Raw genomic sequence first — 22,337 nt, forward strand, 5'->3', positions numbered from 1 at the left:
TTCACTGAATACTGAAACAATCGTATCTATGGGCTTTATGTCACTGTGTACATTGTAGGCTTCATTTATTTATAAAGAAAATAAGGAGCGCATGATATGATTGATCAAACTGTGGCAAATAAGAAGAAAAATAAAGTGCAGTTCAGTATGCCTTTGCGCCCAAGAACTGCATTCTCAACGAGCTCATTTCATGCGCTACCTATTCCTGAGAAGAATTTCAAGGTATGTGCACATCCTCTGAATATCGCTCATCAATGAATTAACAAGTATCACAAAAGTAAAATTGAGATACATCAATAGAAATAAATCAATTTTCATATTTTAGAGACGTGGAGATTTTCCGAAATATTTTGATAGTCCACCACTTGAGCAGTGGAATGGAATATTACCCCATCCAAGTGCATCCTCAGCCTCTGTTCTTACAGCAAGCATTCCACTTTGGAGAAAACCAAAGAGTCAAAGCTCTCATAAATTGCAGCAGATACCATACTTTTCTTCAGAAGAGACATTAGGCTTTCCGGTAAGAATTTGCCCTAAATTTTCCTCTTATTGCTCCTATGAATGAGATTGAAAAGTTAAGAGCTGTTATGTACTCTTATGGTGAAATGTATCACATTTTGTGTGCTCTTAAAGCTAATATTTTTTCTATTACATACAGTTTGGAATAGAGTAGGAACTAGTAATAGAGACAGACTTTAAGAAGTTCACCATGGTGTTTCCACCAGTTTAGATTTTCAGGCACCAACATTACTACAGCATGAACTCCCTCTGTTATAACAAACTTTGATCCCAAGATATTGATTTTTTAGTATTAGTCATGCATAATGACATCGATTTTGAGTTTTTGACGATACATTTTATCACATCAGTAAATTCTTATGGTAAATTCCTGTAGTCATCATCACTAATTAATCAAAATATAAAAAAATCTGCATGGTTCGTTGAAATTAAAAAGCAGATGTCACCCAGCAACAATACTGGTGAGATTTAAAATTATTTACATGATATTTTTACATTATTATGTAATTTTACATGTTCATGTGAAAAAGGTTTTTTGATTCAACATGAAGCAATTTCACAAAGTAATGCCTCAAACTATTCATGCTACATGTTAGGTTTAGATTGTTTGATAACAGCTATCTTTCAGAGGGACATCATCATCACAATAACACACCAAATACATATTTACCATTTTTCTGTCTAGTCAGGCTGTTCCTGTAGCTTCTTTCCATTTCATTTTTCCAAAAAGGTTGCATAACTTTTATTCTCATCATACAGCTCAAGGATCTCCTTTTCATAGTTATTTGATTACACAATTGTTTAGGTATATTGAAAAGTGGACCCCTCACTTCCCTTAGGGAGGGGCAAGAAGAGGGGAAGGATTGGTTAAGTGTTCAGAAGAAAGAGCAGAGGAAATGTGGAATTGTTCAAAGAATACATTGTTTTCCTATGAGAGAATTTCATGAAGTACCATTAGCTTTCAAAAATGCAAGGAGCACAAGCAACAGATTTACTAGAAAATCTCTTAGGAGTTACAGACGCTTGTTGGCAAAAGTGGCACTCCTACATGGGATGGGTATGTGGCAAGGAATTATGATGTGAGAGGAGTTAAATCCATGAAGAAATATATAAAACTCTTCACTAAAATTTCAGAATTTGGTATTTAATTTTACAGTGCCCATTCCTATCCCTTATCACTAGTAAAGTTGTAAATTAATCCTGCTCCAGGCAACAGCTCCGACTATTGGCAATTTTAATTGGTGATTTTTAAGAGATGTTTCCCTGAGCTCTGTGCCTCATGCATGCATTGCTAATCTCAGACCATGTAAAACTCCTGACTACTCGTATAGCATCTAGTCCCTTTTGACGTCACGTGGAGTGGCATCGCATGGTCACCTATCTGGCCTTTTTCAAATGAGGTTAAAATTGACCATTAACATTCGTCTAAACTGGGATTTCTAAAACCAAATAATTTGTATATTATGAATACACTAATGGTGGGTAACGAATCGCAATCAATGCCTTTCGTTTTCTTTGATGAAGGAAACTACCCTATTGGTCATCAAGAGATTGACAGTGTCAATGCACTGATGACAAGGTATCAGATAATGTTTTTATCGTGAATTATCATTTTTTATCGTGTTTTTATAATTTTAGTGAAATTTTTAATGGTTTCCAGATTGTTTTTATTTATGGTATCTTTGCACTCTAGCCACTGAACCATTTAGGTATATCAATTTCCAGTCCAATCTAATCTAGTATAGCTGATAATTTTTCCAGCATTTATTTTTCATGAAACTTTAGTTTATAAGCATTAAATGGAAATTAGAAATCAGTTTCTTTCATTTTCTTTGATGAAGGAAACTACCTTTTTGCCACAAGGAAAAAAAATTTGCATGGGGGCTCAAGTCTCCCAAACTCGATAACACTTATCCCACTTAATCCTCTCCCACACCAGGAAAAATAAAACTTTAATACACTGGCAGGATGACATTAGCAAATTGAAAAGAATTAATGTTCAAGTTGAAGAAATACACATAATGCTTTCTTTCTTTGCCAATCCAAAATCAATGGCATGGCATCACCCCAAAATGAAATATGCATGATTTTGACAGGGTATCCTTATATGTTCCTTGTGTAATAAATTCGCAATATTTTCTCAAGGAGAATTGGTCAGAGCATGACGAGCAAGGATGGAACGGAGCATCACTGCCTAGTGCTTTGCCAGCTAGCAATGTAGGTTTACCAGTTGGAGTACTATGTGCTTCTGGAGGAATGTTATCTTTGGCCCTGAGTGAAACCATGCGCTTGGATATGACCATTGAACGCTCCATAAGAATAGTTAATTATCAGGTAATCATTACAAAATCTTTTACCCCAAATGCTATAGATATATAAAAATTTTAGATGTAGTCTTTTACTTTTCAGAGACTTATTACTAATGTTAAGTATTGACAATTTTAGACATCACAAAATGTCTGAACTGCCAGCCATATTTTTCCCCAACAACAAAGTTATTTATATAATCAATCATCTCATCAACTGGTGATCTTTTTTTGCAACCTTTGATACTATTGTGCATGGACCCACATAGTTGTCAAGTAAAAAACATTATAATAGTTATGGTTCCATGAATTATTTTTTCAGAACAACATAGTTTTGGCAATTAGCGGGTCTGGATCAGCTTCAGCTCTCAGGCATCCGAAGGGATGTATGTACCAATATGGAAGCCGTGCTGAAATACTAGCCCATGATCCACAAGGAAATCACAAGTACAGCTATTTCTTTTCGAATTAAATAACTTACGGTTAAGGACCTCAAATCTGGAATCCAGTAACCTGGAAAACCAGAAATCTGGAACATTTGAAAATTCCTTCGCATAGTGTTTCGACTTGTCACCTTGTGATACCACTCTCCTAGCCTTGTTCTGGGATGAGTAGGAAGTTAGCACACACTATGAACATATGCTAACAACCTAAGCAGGGTAACATAGGGATCTCAAATATCGACCACAAGAGCCTGAACGCATTTATAAATTAATTAATTAACAAAATATACCATGAAGACCAGAAAAACCAGAAACTCTTTGGTCCCAAGCTTTCCGGATTTGAGGTCCTGAACTGTATTAGGTAGTATTTAAATAAATCAATTCAATTGGCCAAAATAACCTGCCGTTTCCTTTTTCATGGAAACCATAAATGTACAAATAAAAAAACTATTCAACCAATTATTCTCCACGGATCCTCAGAAAGCTTTCTCTATACCTTGAGAGCAACCTTATGATTAGGCATATTTTACTGAATAACTCATGTCACATATATGTTTATGCTTTCTATCTGGTTTCACATTTTTTGGGTGGGCCTTAAAATGTTATATCAAAGTGTGTGCAACCAACAAGTACGTACAAAGAAATATAATTGAATGGAAATAATGCATCAATGAGTCTACTTTCTATATAATAGCCTAAATGCCAGTCAAAGAGTATTAATGGTGGTACAATCCCTTAGAATATTAGGTAAAATAAATCAATTCATCAGGAAAAAAATTGATAAAACAGATGCAGGGAGAATAATCTATTTCATGTCCATTTCTTAACATAGGTATGCCAAGATGTGGTACAAAGGAGTGAGCTTCACTTGTGAAAGATGTGCTCTGGTTTATCTAGTTGATTCAGCTGGAACACGCACCACAACTGATACATTTTCAAACCTGAGCTGTGTAGACTTCTCCTTGCCAGTTTTCTATGATGCTACTGAGAGAGGATCTCATTCTCGCCAGGCTGCAATGGCAGCACTTCAAGATTCTCACTATTGGATATCAGAAGATGGAATTCAAAACTGGGTTGCCTGCAATGTTCGCATCTCCCTCACTCCAGATGGATTAGTAAGGTAATTTAAAATGAAAATTTAAGAACACCAAAATCTTAGCACAGCAGACTTATACTTTATGATAATCTCACTTAACAATAGGTTCAGTACACTCAGAATTTTATAAGATGCTGATTTCTCATCTGACTACGAGGGATGTCCATAAATTAAGAGTACTAAATTTTTCTTTATTATAAAAAAAAACTATTCATTAAAAATACATTATATTGAAGGCATATATGTTACCTATTTTCTCATGTAGTCACCTCCCCATTCTATGCAGGTTTTAAGTCATGGCATTAGTTTGATGATTCCCTCCATATAGAACTCCCCCGTCATCTCCTTCGCCCACTTACAGACTTCTTTTTTCACCTCACCATCGGTGGAAAATTTTTATCCACCCATATGAGTCTTCAGGAAGGTGAAAATATGAAAATCTGAAGGCACCAAGTCTGGGAGTACGCAGGGAGATAAAAAATGTCCCACTCAAATGGATTCAAAAGCACCTTGGAGGAGTTGGATGTGTGTGGACAGCATTGTCGTGCAAAAAACACACTCCCCCTCTTGATTTTTTTTAATTGCTCTCCACAGGTTTTTCAGGATCTTACAATAATGTGCTGCATTAATTCTTGACTCTTGTACCCCCCCAAAAAAAAATCCTTGATCAGACCTTGATAACATCTGTGACCAACCAATGATCAAAATTAGAAAAAGCATTTCTAACACACCAAATGCTCCATTAAGTGAATCTCGAAAACATATGATAGCCAAATTTTATTCGTCTTCATGGCTAATACACGATTGTTTAATTTTTAAACCAGGGTGGCCCGAAACAGCAATAAATACCAGCTAAAGGTTTCAGAAACAAGTGGAACAGCTTCACTTACCACACCATATCTTCATTGTACTGCTTCACTGGGGAAGACATCACATTTATTTGTGAGACGAGGAGAGAGAAGAATGCACTATGACGGAGCCACTTTCATCGTGAGGAATGCAGGTCACTCTGCAGGGTTTGATGATAAAAACCAGTTAAAAGTATACTAATTAGATGAATTATTACAATGCCCATGGCATATAAATGCCTGAATGATGTACATGGCAGTGATATATTTTTTGAAAGGATTTAAAGCAATAATTTCATAGTAAATGCATTAGAGATGTTATTATAGAAAACTAAGACTTAAATATCACCCATACATTAATCAATGGAGAGAGATCCACAACCTATTTTAGCTTGTAAATGAGATGGGAGGCTGTTCTATGATATCAGAGCATTTAACTCCAGCATGAATCAGATATGTCCATGCAAGAAAGACACTTATCACAAAAACTCTGCACAAATAGTATTTCTAGTGTAAGTATTAGCAATAAAGCATTGTTTATTCTTTTTCATTAACAATGTAATGTAAATTGGCCTATATGAGCCAGTCAGAGCCAGTATTATCTATAATTGCAGAATAATCCAAAAAAGTGCTGGATTGAAAAAGTTACTCCATGAAACGAAGTGCTATGTTTATCATTTTCTACTTTTAATTTGGCAAAAAAAGCCAATCAAAAGATTATTTACCCTTGTGAACAACCAATTTACCATGATATCAAGTATTTTTGTTCAGCATTAGGTATTTCAGTCGCACTAATTTTATACAAGCTCTTGTATATACTATGTTCAGCAGGTACTTCAGAGCTAATAAAACAAGTAAATAGTCAAATACTTTTATTAAAATAGCATTTAAAAATGCAACATGTACTTTGTACTCACAAAGAAAAATAAATTATTTTAATTAACAATAATATAATGGATTTAAAAAAAACTTTTTTGTGGAATTTTTTCTCTCCAGGTCACAGTCAGCCCTGAAAATAAAGCAGCTCCATAAAAAAATCTGACACAATTTTTCAAATATTTAAATAGGTAATCCTATCATCGAAAACATTATCGTTTAATCATTATTTTCATAAAATATGCCAGTGGTTATAATTACAATTTTTGCTTACTATACAGGGGGTTTCAGGAATTTGCAATACATACCGTATATGTCTGAATATAGTCCCCTTTTTTTCCAAAAATGCCTGTGGTAAAAGTAAAGGGGGGGACTATATTCAGAGAAATACGGTACTTAAGGAGGTGGTAGGGGAGACAATTTTAAGCATTATTTGTCCAGTAAACATGGGATCACAGCTCCTTAGTTACTGATCTTTGACAATGCAAACATTTTGTAGGATGCACTTTGCAGTTACCATGAAAACACAGAATAGCGTAATCGATACCTCCACAGCACAAACGCTCAACAACAACCCACCAAATCAAATCCGCTCATCCAGGAGCCCAACAATACGAATCTGCTCAGCTGGCAGTAGCTGGAGCATAAACGCTCTTTTCCGAAGCTTGGAGAATTGGATGATTATGATTATGGCAAAGCCTTGCAATTTGTAATAAGGGTGCCATTTTGGATGCCCGTAAGAAAACCATTGTTAATGCATCGTATGTAACATATGTACATTTTAAAGCCTTTTGTAGGTTATAATTTATAATTTTGCTTTTTTATGATGACAAATTCATAGTATGTATATCTGTTTGTTTTAATGATACTGTCACTGGCATTGTTAAAGAATTCAACCCTAAACCATTTCAAATAACAAAGTTTTTTCGATAAAGACGTTAAATAAAAATTTGATCAATATCATAAATTAGATTAAAATTTCACTAATAATTCATATACCGTATTCCTCTGAATATAGTCCCCCCCGCCCCCCCTAATTTTGAGCCTTGAGTTTTGGGAAAAATTTTTTTAAATGGGATTGAATATAGTCCCCCCTTAACTTTTATCGCAGACATTTTTGGAAAAAAAAGGGGGCCTATATATATAGGACATATACGGTACTTAATCAATATTTAGTCAATAAAACTTACATCAATTATTCAATCAATACACATGTAAGTCCTAAGGACAATATGCAAGAATAACATCAGTGAAACAAGATGAATTTCCACAAAATTATTATAAATATCCATACTCAAAGAAGAAATGAAACAATTTAGTTTCAATGAAAGCAACTATTTATAAAGTAATTGGCTCTTACCTATTGCCTGTCATGGAGGAAAAAAATGAGGTAATATCACAATCATTCTTTCTTTAACATCATAGCTCACTAAAGCTGAGAGGTTTAATGTAAGTGACAGATGAAGACCCAGGGTTATCCACATTCTCCTCTGAAGTTGATCCAATATTTTGGTTAGAGCTATTTGAGGTCCTGAAAGATAAATGCCACTTGCACTATATATTTTAGGCACAAAATACATACGATTTCAAACAGCATTTCCTACTTCAATTCACAGCTCTCACACATTCACAGCAACACTAAAGCCATTCAGAGTAACCTTAAAAATCAAGAGAAAAAACTTACATCTACTCTACAGAAGTCATAGAACCAATGTCAATCTAAATTTAAATTCTTAAAACAGCAGTATTTTTTAAGAATAAGTCTAGAGTGAATTTGCTCAGAAGGGAGTTTGCATTCATTCCAATAGAGAATAAGGTACCATTCTGGTAAAATCGGCGCACGTACCGCAATCTACTCGTACAGCAGTTCTCTGACAAGTCGTATAAGTGAGGTATTTTATCTCATTGGACTGGAAAAATACGTTTGGAAACAGAGGTCGTTGCACAAGTGAAAAGTTTCATAATTGAGGTTGGAAATATATGGATTCATATGGGGTTATTCACAGGACCAAAAAAAATCTGTGCATAAGTGAGGTCATCGTATAACTGAGGGTCGTATAACAGAGGTTTTACTGAATAAGAAGATTACCGTATAAGCGTGTGTAAGAGGCGCACCCCTATTTTGAGCATCGGAGCTATGAAGAAAAAAATTTTGCGGCATTTTTTTTAATACTATCGCGCGGTGTTGCAGACGTACGCCTGGAATTTCGACAGTTATCGGACTTTCCTCTTTCAATGCTAATTAAGAGAGGAAATTTTGATAACTGTGGCGGTAATAGCGGCATAAGAGGGAGTAGAAAGAGTTCCGATCCTCTCTTCGCATACGCCGTTGCTCTACGATGCTTGTCCTATTCACGAAGAATTTTGTTTAAATGCTCTCGCAGGAGTATTGCAATAGAATTGCAGCCGTGGAAAATTTTAAGGCAAAATACGACAGGCACATTGCATGAACCTTCCCAAGAGCTTGGACAACAATCTCAGCACCGGGGCAATCTCAGCGCCGTGGGATAATAACCACGTCGTAGATTTAACGGAACCACACTCGGCCCTCCATCAGCCAATGCCTCTGCCGTTTTTTTTCCTTTCCGAGACCCCACAGGAAAATAGGAAAACATCAAGTTGAAGGGGAACAATGGAAACGTGTTTCATCCCTATCCCGTCTCACCAACTGACCTTGATCGATCTCCCATTTTATGGAGGCCAAATGCTAGGTGAGTCATCTACTGAGCCCGAAGATATCTCGATAGCTTTCAATAATTGTATGACACGCACGAGGTTCAAAAAAAAGGAAGAGATCTAACGCGACGCATATCTGACAGAATTTGAGTTTTTTAAGCTCTAATTGTTTGACACAAAGATTTATAGTAACAACAAGGCTACTAATATTCAAAATAGTCCAAACAGGACAATTTCGGAAGAAGCAAGCGTAGCATAAGTGCATTCAAACAAGACGAGACGGACTGGAAACTTTAAGCAACGCAAACTGCGTATATCACATTGCTGCACCTTCGCCCCTTCGCTTTGAAGGCAACGACGTCACATGCAAGATCGGACGTGTTCTTCCCGTGCTCCTTCGCTCATAGCCTCGTAGCTTGAAATATGGAGGGGAGGGAGCGCGCTCCTTCCCCTCCGTATTTCGTTGCTTGCTTCGCTCCTTCCCCTGGACCTCTCCTTCCGCGCTCTTCACTTATAAGCATTTCTGATTTCTTCCATCCACAATTTAGTCCAACAATGAACACACTCGTTCGAATTTTTTAAAGCGCAGGTTTTGACACCAATATATTTTCAGTTGCAATAATCCTCATATTAGCGTCTGAAGATGATTTTTGGAAAATCAGGTCCTCAGCGTAATGGAAATCACTCGGAAAGACAGATATCGACTATTGACCAGGTATGTCATCCAAAAATACGCGTTTCTCTACGTTTGATAACCGATTACTATATGCAGTATAAATGCCGCGGGATGCCCACTCGTGGCAGTAAATTTAGCGTGCCCTCTGGAGCGAAAAACCCCCGCGCGATCTTTTCCATGTTCACCTCTGGGGTACCGACGTGACGGCGGGATGCTTACAAGAAAAGCAAACAGGAGCATTTTAAAAATACGTCACTAAGGGAGAAACTCCCGTGCCTATCGCTTGCTTTTTACCTAGGATTACAGATGACTGACTCACACTGAAAACCAAGGACACTCAGTTCCCCTTAGACTTCCCGACCGGTGAAGGGGAGGGGGGAAGATAAGAAGTTTGTGTAAGAGGCGCACCCTCATTTTCGACTGCAATTTCTGGGAAGAAAGGTGCGCCTCTTACACGCACTTATACGGTATGTAGGAAAATGGAATGAGTACTGACAATGGTGCTTTCAGGTGGGATGATTGAAGCCATTGACTCCCTGAAATGGGTTTTTAACTGTTCCACAGTCATAGTTGAAAAGTAGACTGGATTTAGGCCAATATCCCATTTCTTTCTGAAATGATTACATACCTACCAAGCAACACATTTTCAGCATGCATTATGGAGGAAATATAACTTTCAGAATCACTTCAAACCTTCTTTACTACACAAAATATTGTTGGAAAACAGCAAATTTAGCAAATATTATTATGTATATATACACAGGGAGTCAACATACCTGAATGATGAATTAGACAAGATTTGAGAGCTTGGATAAAAAATAAATCATTTGATAATTGGGTATTTCATTAATTCTATATACTAATTTCCCATTTTGGACAACGTGCAGGTCAAATTTTTACCCCTCGGCAAAGATCAGAAAACACTGATTGCACTCTGAAGGCACGGAAAAAATTAATTCCTCCATAGGGTATGAGAATCAATAAATTTTAGATATGGGTGCTGATACTGTCTTACTTGTTCTATGTAAATAACAATATTACAACTTCAGCATTTGATAGTAGGGCTGTTGGTATAACTTGATGATTATCAGGTACAATTACAGACAGATTTAGGGGGGCCATGCCCCCAGATGCTTAAAAATAAGATTTTTAATATGATTATCATTACATTCGTTTTGTTTTGTCTACTATGGCAGCCGCCGTGGTCACAATGGCATCCGTGAACGGCACCGTGCCGTCAACTGCACGATTCAATTCATTTAAAGACATCCATAGATACCTATGGTTATTTGAAAGCATGAAGCACTAGCAGTTGGGGGAAGGGAAAGAAGGAACAGAAAAGATAGGAGAGGGGATTCTCCTTATTAGCAGATGGATCGTTGGATATTCGGCTCTCCACTGAGCTTCAATGCAAAAAAAATCATTTCAACATTGGCCAAATCTAACATCTAAGTCTCCAGGTGAGAAAGCGTCTCATTCTAGATGTTTAAGCATTGATAAATGGGAAATAATAACCGCACTGTGGCGTGAATGGCGACCCGCAGAAATTCGTCGCGTCGGAAAGCAGTGCTTTGAAAAAATTACAGCTTAAATATATGCCTCAAAAAACAATTTCGAGGGAGAAGCATGAGCAGAAGAAAAAATTATGAAAATTGTGTCCCAGTTGATGAAAATCACTCATGAACTGGAGAAAATCGCGATTAAAACAAAATTTGCATATTCGCAGGAAAACCACGGAATTTGCATTAAAATTCACGTTATCGCATTTGCAACTTTTGCATGTCCCTAATTATGGAGTTTCTAATAACCTTTCACTCCCAAATATACATTGTGATTTCCATTCAAATTTGGCACTCCATTTAGCATGGATTACTGAAATTACAGTGGGGCAAAATTTCACATTTTGACTTCACATGAATAAGGAAAAATTCTGGTAAGAGTAGATAAGGCATAAGATTTGTGCAAAAGACGTTATTTACTCAAATAAGGGACACCCTACTGGTAGTAGAATATCAGATAATTTGTAAACGCATTGATAACGAAACAACGCTTAAAATTTCTGTATGTAACATACGTTCCTCTATTCTTGGGATGTGCAGTGGCAGACCATTCTCCAGGAGGGAGTCCAATTTTACTTTTCTTTGGTGGTTTACTCGAAGCTTGAGGTGAATCTTCCTCAGAGTCAGCCTCAGTTTCTTGATGGGATGAAGCTCTTTCCTGCACTTTCGCTTTTTTAAATCGTCCAGGCTTAGCATCTGCATAAAAGAAATCATGTAATAAAAAATATAGAGACATCAATTTAGACTTTACATAATTCACAACCAATGTTAATAGCAAAAACGTTTGAAAAAAAGGGTAACTGGTTTGATTAGCCTTAATTAGTTTTTAGATGAAATAAAAAATACCAGGGCCAAATCATTGAAATGAAAATCTAGGCATGAGAAACATAGCCAGACATGTCATTTGAAGGGAACAAGTAGAGTATAATTACTGCTATAAATCTATTCTTTAGATTTTCAGTGAGATATTTCCTTTAATTATGCCTATTCCTATCCCTTCTCAATCACTTATTCTTTACCTTGTTATGAAACCAATTAACCAAAAGTTCAGTGAATACATGAAACTTTATTGAACATAAATCACTGACTGCATAAAAGAATTAACTATTCATCAGATGTATAAGTACTGTTACACAAAAGGGATGCAGTAAATACACTCAAAATAAAAGTTTATAAAAATTCTCCTGGTAATTATATTTCTTGTTTTTTTTTTATTTTGTAAAAATATTATAAGAAAATACAAATTACAAACAATATCAAAAATAAAAATGAAAATAACATAAACAATGCATAAACTATGTTTGTACCAAGATACATAGCAATAAAATTCTATGTTAGGTTCTAAACGCATTACAAAAATGTTTACTGTCCAGCACCCTCTCAAGAAAATAGCTCGGAAGAATGCAAAATACTGAAAAATGGAAAATATACTAGTATATTCATATTTCAAAGCAATAAAAAATTGGTGTACAATTTCCACTAATGGATAGTATCACAGGAAGTGAAAAATTACTTCAACTATTCTCTTCGCAACCTCAGTAGGATTTTGAGAAGAGATTTATAAAAAATCGACTAGTAACAGTGACCCACATTTAAAATCATAAACATGTAGGGGTGAATCGTACCAACCTAGCAACGACTCATTCCCACAGATAACCACCCACCACAATGACGGGGAATTCTGGAAGCAAATACTAAATGGTTAATCATTCATGGCATTAATTAATGCTACTGAAGTAAAAAAAAAAGCACACTATACCTTGAGGAGCACTGTAGGGATTGCTTTTACTTCCTATGGCAGCATTCATGGCTTCAAGCAAACTGGGAGCAGCATAGCTCAAGGACTTGGGTAATTCACCCTTTTGATCACCTACAAAGAGAATCAACGACATTCCCATAAATGGCCGTATTATGGTTAAACAAAAAATTTTGAATCGGGATTCGGTGATTTGTTCATATTTAGATGATTTTCTTCACTGAAACACCAAAAAAATCAAATACTACATATTTCGGAACATATTCCAGTTTTTCCTTTTGGAAAATATTTGTATTAATTCCGCATACAATGTAAAAAAAAATATAAAAAAGATTCTGAAAAGTTGAAATGTTTGCAATTAGGATAAAAAATCTGAGCACTACCAGAGAGACGTAGAGAGGGCCAGCCCTTATGGGAAAAAAGAAATATGTACATGTGTTGTTGTGAATTGCTGTCGAGAGAGGGCAGTGACATTCACATGGGTATGCCGACCTTGGGCACGGGCACCCTCCCCTCTTACCCCTCCAAAAACTGTTTGATGGGGGAGAGGGAAGACAATCGTCCCCACGGTCCAAGGGAAGACAAAAATCTACTCAGACTGTGTGCGAGAGAGAGAAGAGTTGGGACAAAAGGGGGCAGGGTACTATAGGAGGGATTTCTTTCTCGCCTGGCAAGCTGCATCTTCCACGAATCCTTCCCTCTCCCCATTGCTTGGCTTTTCCCATTACTACTGAAAACAATTTTACAACATGCAGCTGGGAATGAGTGTTGAAACAGTCTCATACACTTCAAATACGTAATATGGTCTGAAAGCAAGGCAGAAGAGAGATATAATTTTCAGGGGGGTCCGGGACCCCCAAATTGATGATTTAAGTGCAAAATAAAGCATCCTTCTTAATTGAAAACTCAAAATTATGTAATCTAACCTTAAATTAATCATCGCTTTGGCAAAAAAAGAATCCATCAGTCCGAAAGAACAGATTCTTAAATTCTGAATGCTTCACCATTCCGGGTCATATTCCTTTATGGAATTTTGCTCTTTATTCATGAACTAAACGAATAGGCTATCAATGAGACAACGTCTGGGAAATATCCACTTGACCTCCACGGATTTTGATGAAATTTTGAAAGACTGAGACAATGAAATATTATCAGTGAATATTTCCACGCTGATAAGTTGATAAGAGAAGTAAGTACGAAAAGTGGAGACTAATTTATGACAGTAGGAATCTTTTGTTCGGAGTTTCTTTTTTCAGGAATGAAGAGTATGTAAAATGTAAATGTTTGCGCACAACAACATGCAAAAAGAATAACACAAAATAGTTCACCATCTCAATCCATTTAATCAAACATTCTCCTGTGAACAGGTGTTTTTGATATACGCCGAAAATAGGGTATTTTCGGGCAAATTCTAAAGTAAACAACCCTGTAGACACTCCTACAAAATGTTTTTTCTTTGATGGAAGTTCCTTTAACTTCTGAAAACATTTCACTAATTTTCAAATACATATAGGGAAATAAGTCCCTAACAATGGGGGAAAATGAGGGCTTTACCTCAGGAAAATTATTGATAGATGACATTTTTTAGCAACTTAGAGGAAGTATCTCTGGAAAGGCTCGTCAACAGGTTGTTTGCAATTACAAGTTTGAACTTTATTTGAACTTTGCGACACTTGAAACATATCCTGTATAAACATTGGAAATCCATATTGTAATGAATAAATTGTTGTCAAAGACAAAAAATTGTTTTAGCCTGTTGCATTCTTTTTGAAAAGCAATAAGTATCTTAGATACATAACAACAAATATTTTGTAGCCATTAATGAATGGATGACTCAAAATACTTACGTGATGGCGTATTTTGACCGACCGATTACAAATCTTCATGATACTTATGATGCAAATTTTGATTGCAGTTTCCATTTCAAAAACCTGCATCATAGGGCGTTTACTTAGAATAAAAGGTGAAGAGTAAAGGGGATGGTGGAGATTTCAAAGACAATGGCGAGGTTAAGAAAGAGTTGGCATATATCTAACGAGTTTGGAAAAGAAAAAATGGGTGAGAGAGCATGAATAGCTTAGATAGTTACGGTGTCCCACCAAGAGATTAGCGAGTGTCGGGCTTCAGGTGGTAAAGGAAGGGTTGGGAAGTTACAAAGGGGAAACTACACGGTAGTTGGGGCTCAATAGAGAGCAGAAGGGAGAGGAGTGAAAAACTAAATGGGAAATACAAATGGTGGGAGAGTGTGCTGTTTCCTTTTACGATTTATGAGGGTGGTATAGGGAAGGGTTAGTTTCCAGAAAAAAGATACACATGTAGAGGAGGTGGGGTACATACTTGAGTGTGGCTACAGAAAGGAAGGATGAAGATTTCATTGAGAAATAATATATATGACAAAGCAGAATGATTAACAAGTAATCAGTCGCAGTGAAATTGTTTTTATAAAGTGAAGAATTTTTTTGTTTTCTTAAAATTTCTGATATACATAATACCTTAGTTCTCAGTAAGAAAGGCTGACTTTTTCAAATGCAAAATGAAATGTAGTCAGATTTTTACTTAGAATACGTTAGAAGAATTTAGTTGTCCAAATTAACCAATAAAGGTACTAAGTCAATCGCACAGTTGTTAATTTATTACCGAAATTGATGATAAAATTAAAACCATATTTTTGAAAGTAAATAATATTTATTGTGGTCCGAAGTCATTAAATCAGGCGTAGGGGTTTGAAATTCCACATGTAAAATTGCTTTTGAGAGTTGCTTATTATTTTCACTTATATTGGGAGCTTATATTTCACTTATACTTGGAGAAAAGTATACAATTAGGGGAGAAATTATGAGACTTATGTTAAAATTATGAAAACAGACACATTTTCAGATACTAAGTAGGAAAATAGAGAAAGAGTTACACTTCCTCTTCCATAGAGGTATGTTAACGAGAAAAATGACACACTAAATATTGGCATGCATCCCTTTGAAGCGCACTGAACTGTTACTTAATGCTACAGTCAATTTCAATACAGTCAAAGCCTGGGTTCACTTGCAATGGCTATCCTGGTAGAGGATGATTCATGGCAATTTATTTCCAGGCAAATGACTAAAGGAATCATTTTGAGGATCTCAATGCATACACCATTAATAATAACAAGTTTAAATTCTATAGTATGATGGATTTTCACTCAACCCCCAATGGAGACTTTACAAGCAAACTACATATAGGATTCCAATCCATTGTTCCCCCTTAAAACCTGAAAATTTTAGATTCTGAAAATTAATAGATATTTCTAACAAGAGGATAGGCTCAAATCAATTACGAGACTCACCTAAGGTCATAAATAAACAACAAATATATCACTTTTTACAATACAGGGATGTGTAATGATCCACATCTGGCTTCCATAACATAATCGCTACTATATATATAATAAGCTCTTCACAATGCTTACCTGAATATTTTTTTGTTTCATTTATTATATGAATAATTCAGTGGAAAATGTACCCATTTTACACGATCTTTCTAAAATTCTATAATACTTAGTAAAAAAAATTACAAACATATTTATCTCTCATAAACATAGTGTAATAACCCAAAATATAAATTCCCTTCATACCCACGTCAACATTATTTACAAGAAGACGCTAAACTAAAAAGCTTCTAAAGGCCATACCCAGCAAAGGATTTGCCCAGTATGAAATTTTAGAGTAGGTATGTAAAATTATTCCTGCAAACCAGGGCTGGCACAGAGAAAGCTGTTACAACTTTTCCATGCTCATCTCCGGTTTCTTTAAATCTCTCTAGCATACATCTAATTAAAATCTTCCACATCTAACAACCAATGCATCATGACAATTGGATAATTCCTACCTGGCAAAAAAACAGAAGCTTACCATACAGAAGAGTTTTCATAGTTTGGTATTTTTGCTCAATGTCCTGCATGCGATCAATCATTTTTGTCTTCTTCAAAAAGTCACTTGCAAATGTCTGCGGACAAAACTCTTCCTCATCCGAAGACTCTTCATCTTTCATAGAACTAATGTTATCATCACCAGGCTTATGAAGCAAATATTTTCTGATATTATACTCTATTCCGTACTGAAAAGAATTAAAATCAATATCAATACCTTATAGCATGGGGATGTCAGAGGACCAAGTAAATAAGAATTAAAACATGTTGATAAGACCTTTAATCATTTATGCACATGGTACAAACAAAACAAAAAACAAATAAGACGTGGCCACAGATGGCTTCCTTAGAATCTTGGGGGACCCCATGAATGTTAAGGCGATAACTGATTATCAACTAATCAATTTTTAGAACAGGCTAACTGGCTTAGTACAGTCAACTTGGGCAATGAGTCTGTTAATTCTTTTTTGAATTCTAAATACATTTAGAGCAAAAGGATGAGATCCCAAGAGAAGTATACTGTTAAAAACATGGGAAAAAAGCAGGGTCCCCACTCAAACTAAATTATAAAATTGACGGTTTTTTCCAGGTTTTCACGGTCTAAATGTCGTCAAATTCACGGTCTGTTGATAAGCCATTTTAGGTAGAAATATTGAAGACTCAACAATCACCGGCCTCGCGTTAACTAGAAATTCATCAAACGTGACAGACGTCGTGAATGCAGCAATGAAAGTAGTCTCTCTCATGACGTCACCTATTGATATCAAATTTCAGGGCCGGCTAGAGGTTGTGAGTGGGAAAATGGAGGGAGCAGGGTGGTTGGGAAGAGAAGAAGTGTCTGATTTTTCGCCAGAGTAAATGAGCACTTAGTTTACCCGTCTTCCAATCACAGGCTCAAGATTAATGTGTGATCTCCATGGTACACGGACCAATAATTGCGCTTCGAATATACGTGTGGAGATAAATGCGTGGACAGTGTCTGTGCGTGACTGACCTTGAAACATGATCGACATATCGATTTTTATTTTCATCTGTTAATTGAAGTTCTACAATCGAGTTTGAGAGATTTTTAAGGTTTGATGACGAAATTCACAGCTTTTTCCTGGTTTTTTCATGGTGGACGAAATTCACGGCTTTAAGGTTTACACGGTTGAGTGGGAACCCTGAAAAGGCTCTTGTCTTGAGTAAGAAGGATATCAGAGGTAACACTAGGATGGTTAGCATGAATAGGTAAGCAAACAGAAGAAAGTTTATATGCTAGAATGCTAGTACAAGTACATAAAGAAACAATACAGTAAATATGTACATCAATGAACTTAAGGCAATCAACCAAGGGATTACAAGTCCCTTAGATATTAATAGAAAGAGATTTGTCAGAAATTTTTGAATGAGCAAGGTGTAACACTTGTGATTAATCACCTACTATACCATTGTTCAGACATCATTCAAAAAATGGTCAAAGACTTCCTGACAATTAATCAACAAGGATTGGAGTTTGGAAGAAGAAAGAATACAGTTGGTGCCATCAGCATAGAGGACGGGTGTGACTTTATTAGCAGAAATAATGTAAATTTCAGTTAATATTAATGTTATGAATTCTACACACACCAAACTCTTGATAAAGTGTGTATATGAATTTCACTGAGTATCCAAATGGGACATGAATAATTAAAAAAAGAAAAACAATGCCATTAAGATATCAAAATATCATCATCATCACACTTTGATCATCATCATACTCAGATGAAAAATATTTTTCATGAAGTAACTGTATCAAGATGACTTCAAAACTCAGTGTGAAAATACTGTTAAAGGAAAAGATAATATTAGGAAGAATCCACAAACCAGATAGGTAACTGAAATCTGGATAATCAAGAGTTTACAGTAGGTATAAGAGAGGGAAAAAAATTATTAAATTTCACTCACTGCTACTGAAGACCGAGTGCTTATATTCAAAAAATGAAAAGAATTCCTAGAGGTACAGCCTATACCATGATTTTTAGTCTATTAAAATGAATTGATAATAATGAAGAAATTTTTTGAGTAAACTAAAACTTTTGAGCTAAGGCAGGATACTCCATGATAAAGCTAGATTGAGAAGATTTCCTTTAATTCATATTATTTTTAACAGTAAAAGTTGCAAAAATTGGAAATCCCTCCACACATTAATAGGCGTGGTATTGAGAGATTTTTTATCCTTCCAAAGAACAATGCTAAGAGTTACAGTACATGTAAGAGTAGTTTATTCTGTTAAATTCATCTTTGTAGCTAAACATTTTGAACACCATGTGAAAATATAAAAGTGAGATGTAAGTACGCAAACTTGAACCACCACCCTTACAAATAATTATTGTTAAGAATTGTAATTGCCTCCCACTTCATACGTCACTGATGAAATGTATACATATATGTAAATGAATTCCATCATGTCAGACCTATAACGATGGATTGCATACAGGATTGAGGGTTAAGATAAACTGCCACTGAATACCAACCGTTCTTGGAGAGAGTGTGAAAACAAAAGCATTTTCTGCAAGCATTTTGCTGAACATAAATAAGACATCCCAGTGACTTTCACCTCTTAACTGTTTCAGGAATGGATTCAAATTTTCCAAGTCCTCACAGGTAAGGCGAATCTTTACTAGGCCACTGTAAAGAAAAAAAGTTATCAATAAGGGAAACATGCATTATAAAAAACAGAGACAATTTTATGTAAGAAGATATTACATAAACAGTTCAGGATAATAAATGGGTGAGATTAAGATTCCTAGACTACTTCCATCCTATGAATGCTACAATACCAAGGCGAACAAAAGTATAGGGTCTCATTTACAGGTGGTCCTACAAGAAAGGCATAATGGCATAGTTTTCATGGGACAAGAGATGTTCAAAAATCCATCCTCGATAATGAGCAGAAGGGTAAAGAATTACAGTACATCACAACGAGTACACGTATAGTATACAGTTGAGGACCTCAAATCCGGAAAGCTTGGGACCAAAGGGTTTCTGGATTTCTGGTTTTTCTGGATTTCTGGTCTTCTATTCAAATGCTTCTATATTTTGTTAGTTAATTAATTTATAAATACATTCAGGCTCTTGTGCTTGATGTTTGTGATCCCTGCATATCCCTGCCTAGGTTGTTAGCACATGCTCATTGCTTGTGTTAACTTCCAACTCATCCCAGAACAAGGCTCGGAGAGTGGTGCCACGAGGTGGCAAATCAAAACACTATGCAGAGGAATTTTCAAACGTTCCGGATTTATGGTTTTCCAGGTTTCTGGATTTGAGGTCCTCAACTGTATAAAACTTTTCTATGCTCATATCTGGTTTCTTTAAAACTCTCTAGCATACATCTAATAAAAATTTCAACATCTAACAGCCATTACCTAATGACAAATATTTCAATTGGATTATTCCTCCCTAAAGAAAAACAGAAGCTTACCATACAGAAGAGTTTCACAGTTTTCCGAACTATAGTCTAACTTATACATCAAGTAAGCATTTTTATTCTCTTTGTTGCATTTAAATTCCCATGCATACTTATGGAATGCTTCTTGGGACAGATTCTTTATTGAGCCAAAGTGCATTGATCCACATGAGTACCAATTAACCAGAATTTACTGTATTTCTATCTCAGGAGAGCATGATGATTCTTTCATAAGTTGCAATCCATGTGGAATACAATAGGTGATTAATGCTTACATTCATTCTTTCACCCACTCAGTATTTCAAGCAGAAAGTGGTTTGGATGGGTGAGGGTAAAGATCACCCAAGGCTTTAGTGAATGCGGATTCAGTATTTAGATCCCCATCAAAATGTTTTGGACATACATTGTTAAGAGTAACCCTCCAAGTGAGCCCCTAAATTTTGAGTTCACCCCATACTTAGCTGAGGGGAATGAATTTCACACACTCAGAGCAAAAGGCCCTTGTCACCCTGACTTCACCTAGGATTTAAACAGTATTTACTCAAGGGGTACAAAAGCTTCCCCTGTAATCCTTCAATAGGAAGCTTAGAGCTCTAACCACTAGGCCACCACACCCCCTGAACATGCATACTGTGTTGCAGTTAGACCTTATTTATACCTCTATGAATATAAGGTCATGCTCTCCATGCATCCTGTATTTGCACCTGGCAATGTCACACAGCGACGAAACTGGTAGTTACTAAAATCATATGTGAAATGTACTACGTTTTTTTTTATTTAACATGAAGCAATTACACCAAATCGCGCCTCAAACTATCAATTTTATTCATACCTACTGATTTTCAACTTCTACCATCTTCCACGTCACGTTATCCATGAGCATTTTGTGTTTTGCATTCCTAATCTATCCCTTACAGGAGGAGCTCCTCTTCTCTCTACAGCAGAGGCTTGATTATCCATGTAAGCTTGAATGACCATTTGTTGGATAACACATCAATCACTATCTTGACCAGTCCCTTTAAACATACCCCATTCTGCCTTTCCTACCCTCATGTAGCTTTGAACGTAGGTTTTCGCAGCGAGGGGCATCGTTGCTAATGGCTTCCGGGTGCAGCTGAGTGTTGCGCTACCCTCATGTAATTCTTCAATTTCTACCCTTCGCCAATTCAAAATAACAAGTTTGTAGATGGAATGTGCAACAAGTGCAGAGAAAGTATTACACAAGAATAAAGCAAAACAAGTGATTGTGAATGGACTGTCTCTTAGGATTGTCCGTTTAAGCTTTTTATTCATCATCCTAATCATATTACATAAACTTTGCTGGGATTTGGTAGTATAAATACATCATCTCGGGTGAAACCTTTGGAATACCTAGATCTTAAATACCATGACCGTGGAATTGTTAATTCAACAATAGATGACCACCTGAAACATTTAACGCATTTAACGAATGCTACTGATTAAAACTGAAAGTGACAGGATATGGATGCATCTCACCAGTAATTATGCTTACGGGTTGTTTACCATTTATAAATACTCCGCTTAAAAACCAGTTTTCGTTAAGGTTTGATTAATCATGTGTTAGGCATGGGTCATAACTTTGCAGGAACTTTAAAGGTGGGTATGAGCTTAAAGTGAATAATATACACCACAAGGAAGGCAATAATAGAATAAGAAGTAATGTATGTTATCACCTGGTGGGTTGCTTGTAGTACAGTCCAGCAGTTAAATAAATTCCACCTGCTCTCACTTGAAATGGATGCGGAGGAAGCATGAATGTTTTTGCAATCTGAAGAACTTCTTCTGTGAATTCCACTAGTTCAGAGAACGTTTTTCTTCCACTAGAATAATGGGAATTATGTGTTAATATGAATATTGTAGGCACATGCAAACACAAGAAAAAGTAAAAGCATCATAAATTACCAGTAAATTGAGGGAAAACGCATATCCTGCCATACTGCGCAGAAATCATCGAAACGTAAACTATTTTTCGTCATGAACGCAGTCATCAGATTTTCGCAGTCGGTCCTTACACCGGCAGCAATATACGAGCTGCCTCCGCTCATCCCTGATCGGAGTATTGTGCACTGGTACTGAGAGGGTGATGAAAGAGATGGAGTAAAAATTACTATCCTACAACTAAGATTCTGTATATCTCACAATCATGTAACCTTCAAACTTTCTAATTTACTGAAATTAAAGATTGGCGGCTTACAACTTGTAATTGCGCGAATTGCGCAAAAACCGCATT

At 36.1% G+C, this 22,337-nt stretch overlaps 2 protein-coding genes across 3 annotated transcripts; one reads left to right on the top strand and one right to left on the bottom strand.

Annotated features, from left to right (window-relative positions):
- The first annotated feature begins 33 nt into the window (after positions 1 to 33).
- On the top strand, positions 34 to 5,685 carry LOC124157381. Of its 2 annotated transcripts, none has more exons than XM_046532056.1 (6): positions 34 to 222; positions 326 to 520; positions 2,668 to 2,853; positions 3,148 to 3,272; positions 4,101 to 4,388; positions 5,189 to 5,685. In XM_046532056.1, the coding sequence occupies exons 1-6, from the start codon at positions 97 to 99 to the stop codon at positions 5,412 to 5,414; spliced, it is 1,146 nt and encodes a 381-aa protein (XP_046388012.1). In that variant the 5' UTR covers positions 34 to 96; the 3' UTR covers positions 5,415 to 5,685. The 2 variants fall into 2 exon arrangements, with proteins under 2 accessions (XP_046388012.1, XP_046388011.1); XM_046532055.1 differs by having other exon boundaries at positions 35 to 222; positions 2,665 to 2,853.
- LOC124157382 (snRNA-activating protein complex subunit 1-like) lies at positions 5,493 to 22,310 on the bottom strand. The gene is made up of 9 exons (XM_046532057.1): positions 22,278 to 22,310; positions 22,010 to 22,179; positions 21,781 to 21,927; positions 19,155 to 19,308; positions 16,643 to 16,847; positions 12,759 to 12,869; positions 11,515 to 11,695; positions 7,449 to 7,619; positions 5,493 to 6,221 (listed from the first exon to the last, which is right to left on the bottom strand). The coding sequence occupies exons 2-8, from the start codon at positions 22,150 to 22,152 to the stop codon at positions 7,508 to 7,510; spliced, it is 1,053 nt and encodes a 350-aa protein (XP_046388013.1). The 5' UTR covers positions 22,153 to 22,179; positions 22,278 to 22,310; the 3' UTR covers positions 5,493 to 6,221; positions 7,449 to 7,507.
- Positions 22,311 to 22,337: the final 27 nt, after the last annotated feature.

Source organism: Ischnura elegans, chromosome 4 (genome assembly GCF_921293095.1).
Source record: "Ischnura elegans chromosome 4, ioIscEleg1.1, whole genome shotgun sequence".
NCBI classification, from domain to species: domain Eukaryota; kingdom Metazoa; phylum Arthropoda; class Insecta; order Odonata; family Coenagrionidae; genus Ischnura; species Ischnura elegans.

What these genes read in the sequence shown, in the direction of transcription:
- LOC124157382 (XM_046532057.1), bottom strand. Translation starts at nt 22,152, where the DNA reads ATGAGCGGAGGCAGCTCGTATATTGCTGCCGGTGTAAGGACCGACTGC. An exon ending in CGTTTTCCCTCAATTTACTG is followed by an intron (nt 21,928 to 22,009) that starts GTAATTTATGAT and finishes CCATTATTCTAG; the next exon opens with TGGAAGAAAAACGTTCTCTG. An exon ending in CATCCCAAGAATAGAGGAAC is followed by an intron (nt 7,620 to 11,514) that starts GTATGTTACATA and finishes TTTATCTTTCAG; the next exon opens with GACCTCAAATAGCTCTAACC.
- LOC124157381 (XM_046532055.1), top strand. Translation starts at nt 97, where the DNA reads ATGATTGATCAAACTGTGGCAAATAAGAAGAAAAATAAAGTGCAGTTC. An exon ending in GATCCACAAGGAAATCACAA is followed by an intron (nt 3,273 to 4,100) that starts GTACAGCTATTT and finishes TTCTTAACATAG; the next exon opens with GTATGCCAAGATGTGGTACA. An exon ending in ACTCCAGATGGATTAGTAAG is followed by an intron (nt 4,389 to 5,188) that starts GTAATTTAAAAT and finishes TTTTTAAACCAG; the next exon opens with GGTGGCCCGAAACAGCAATA.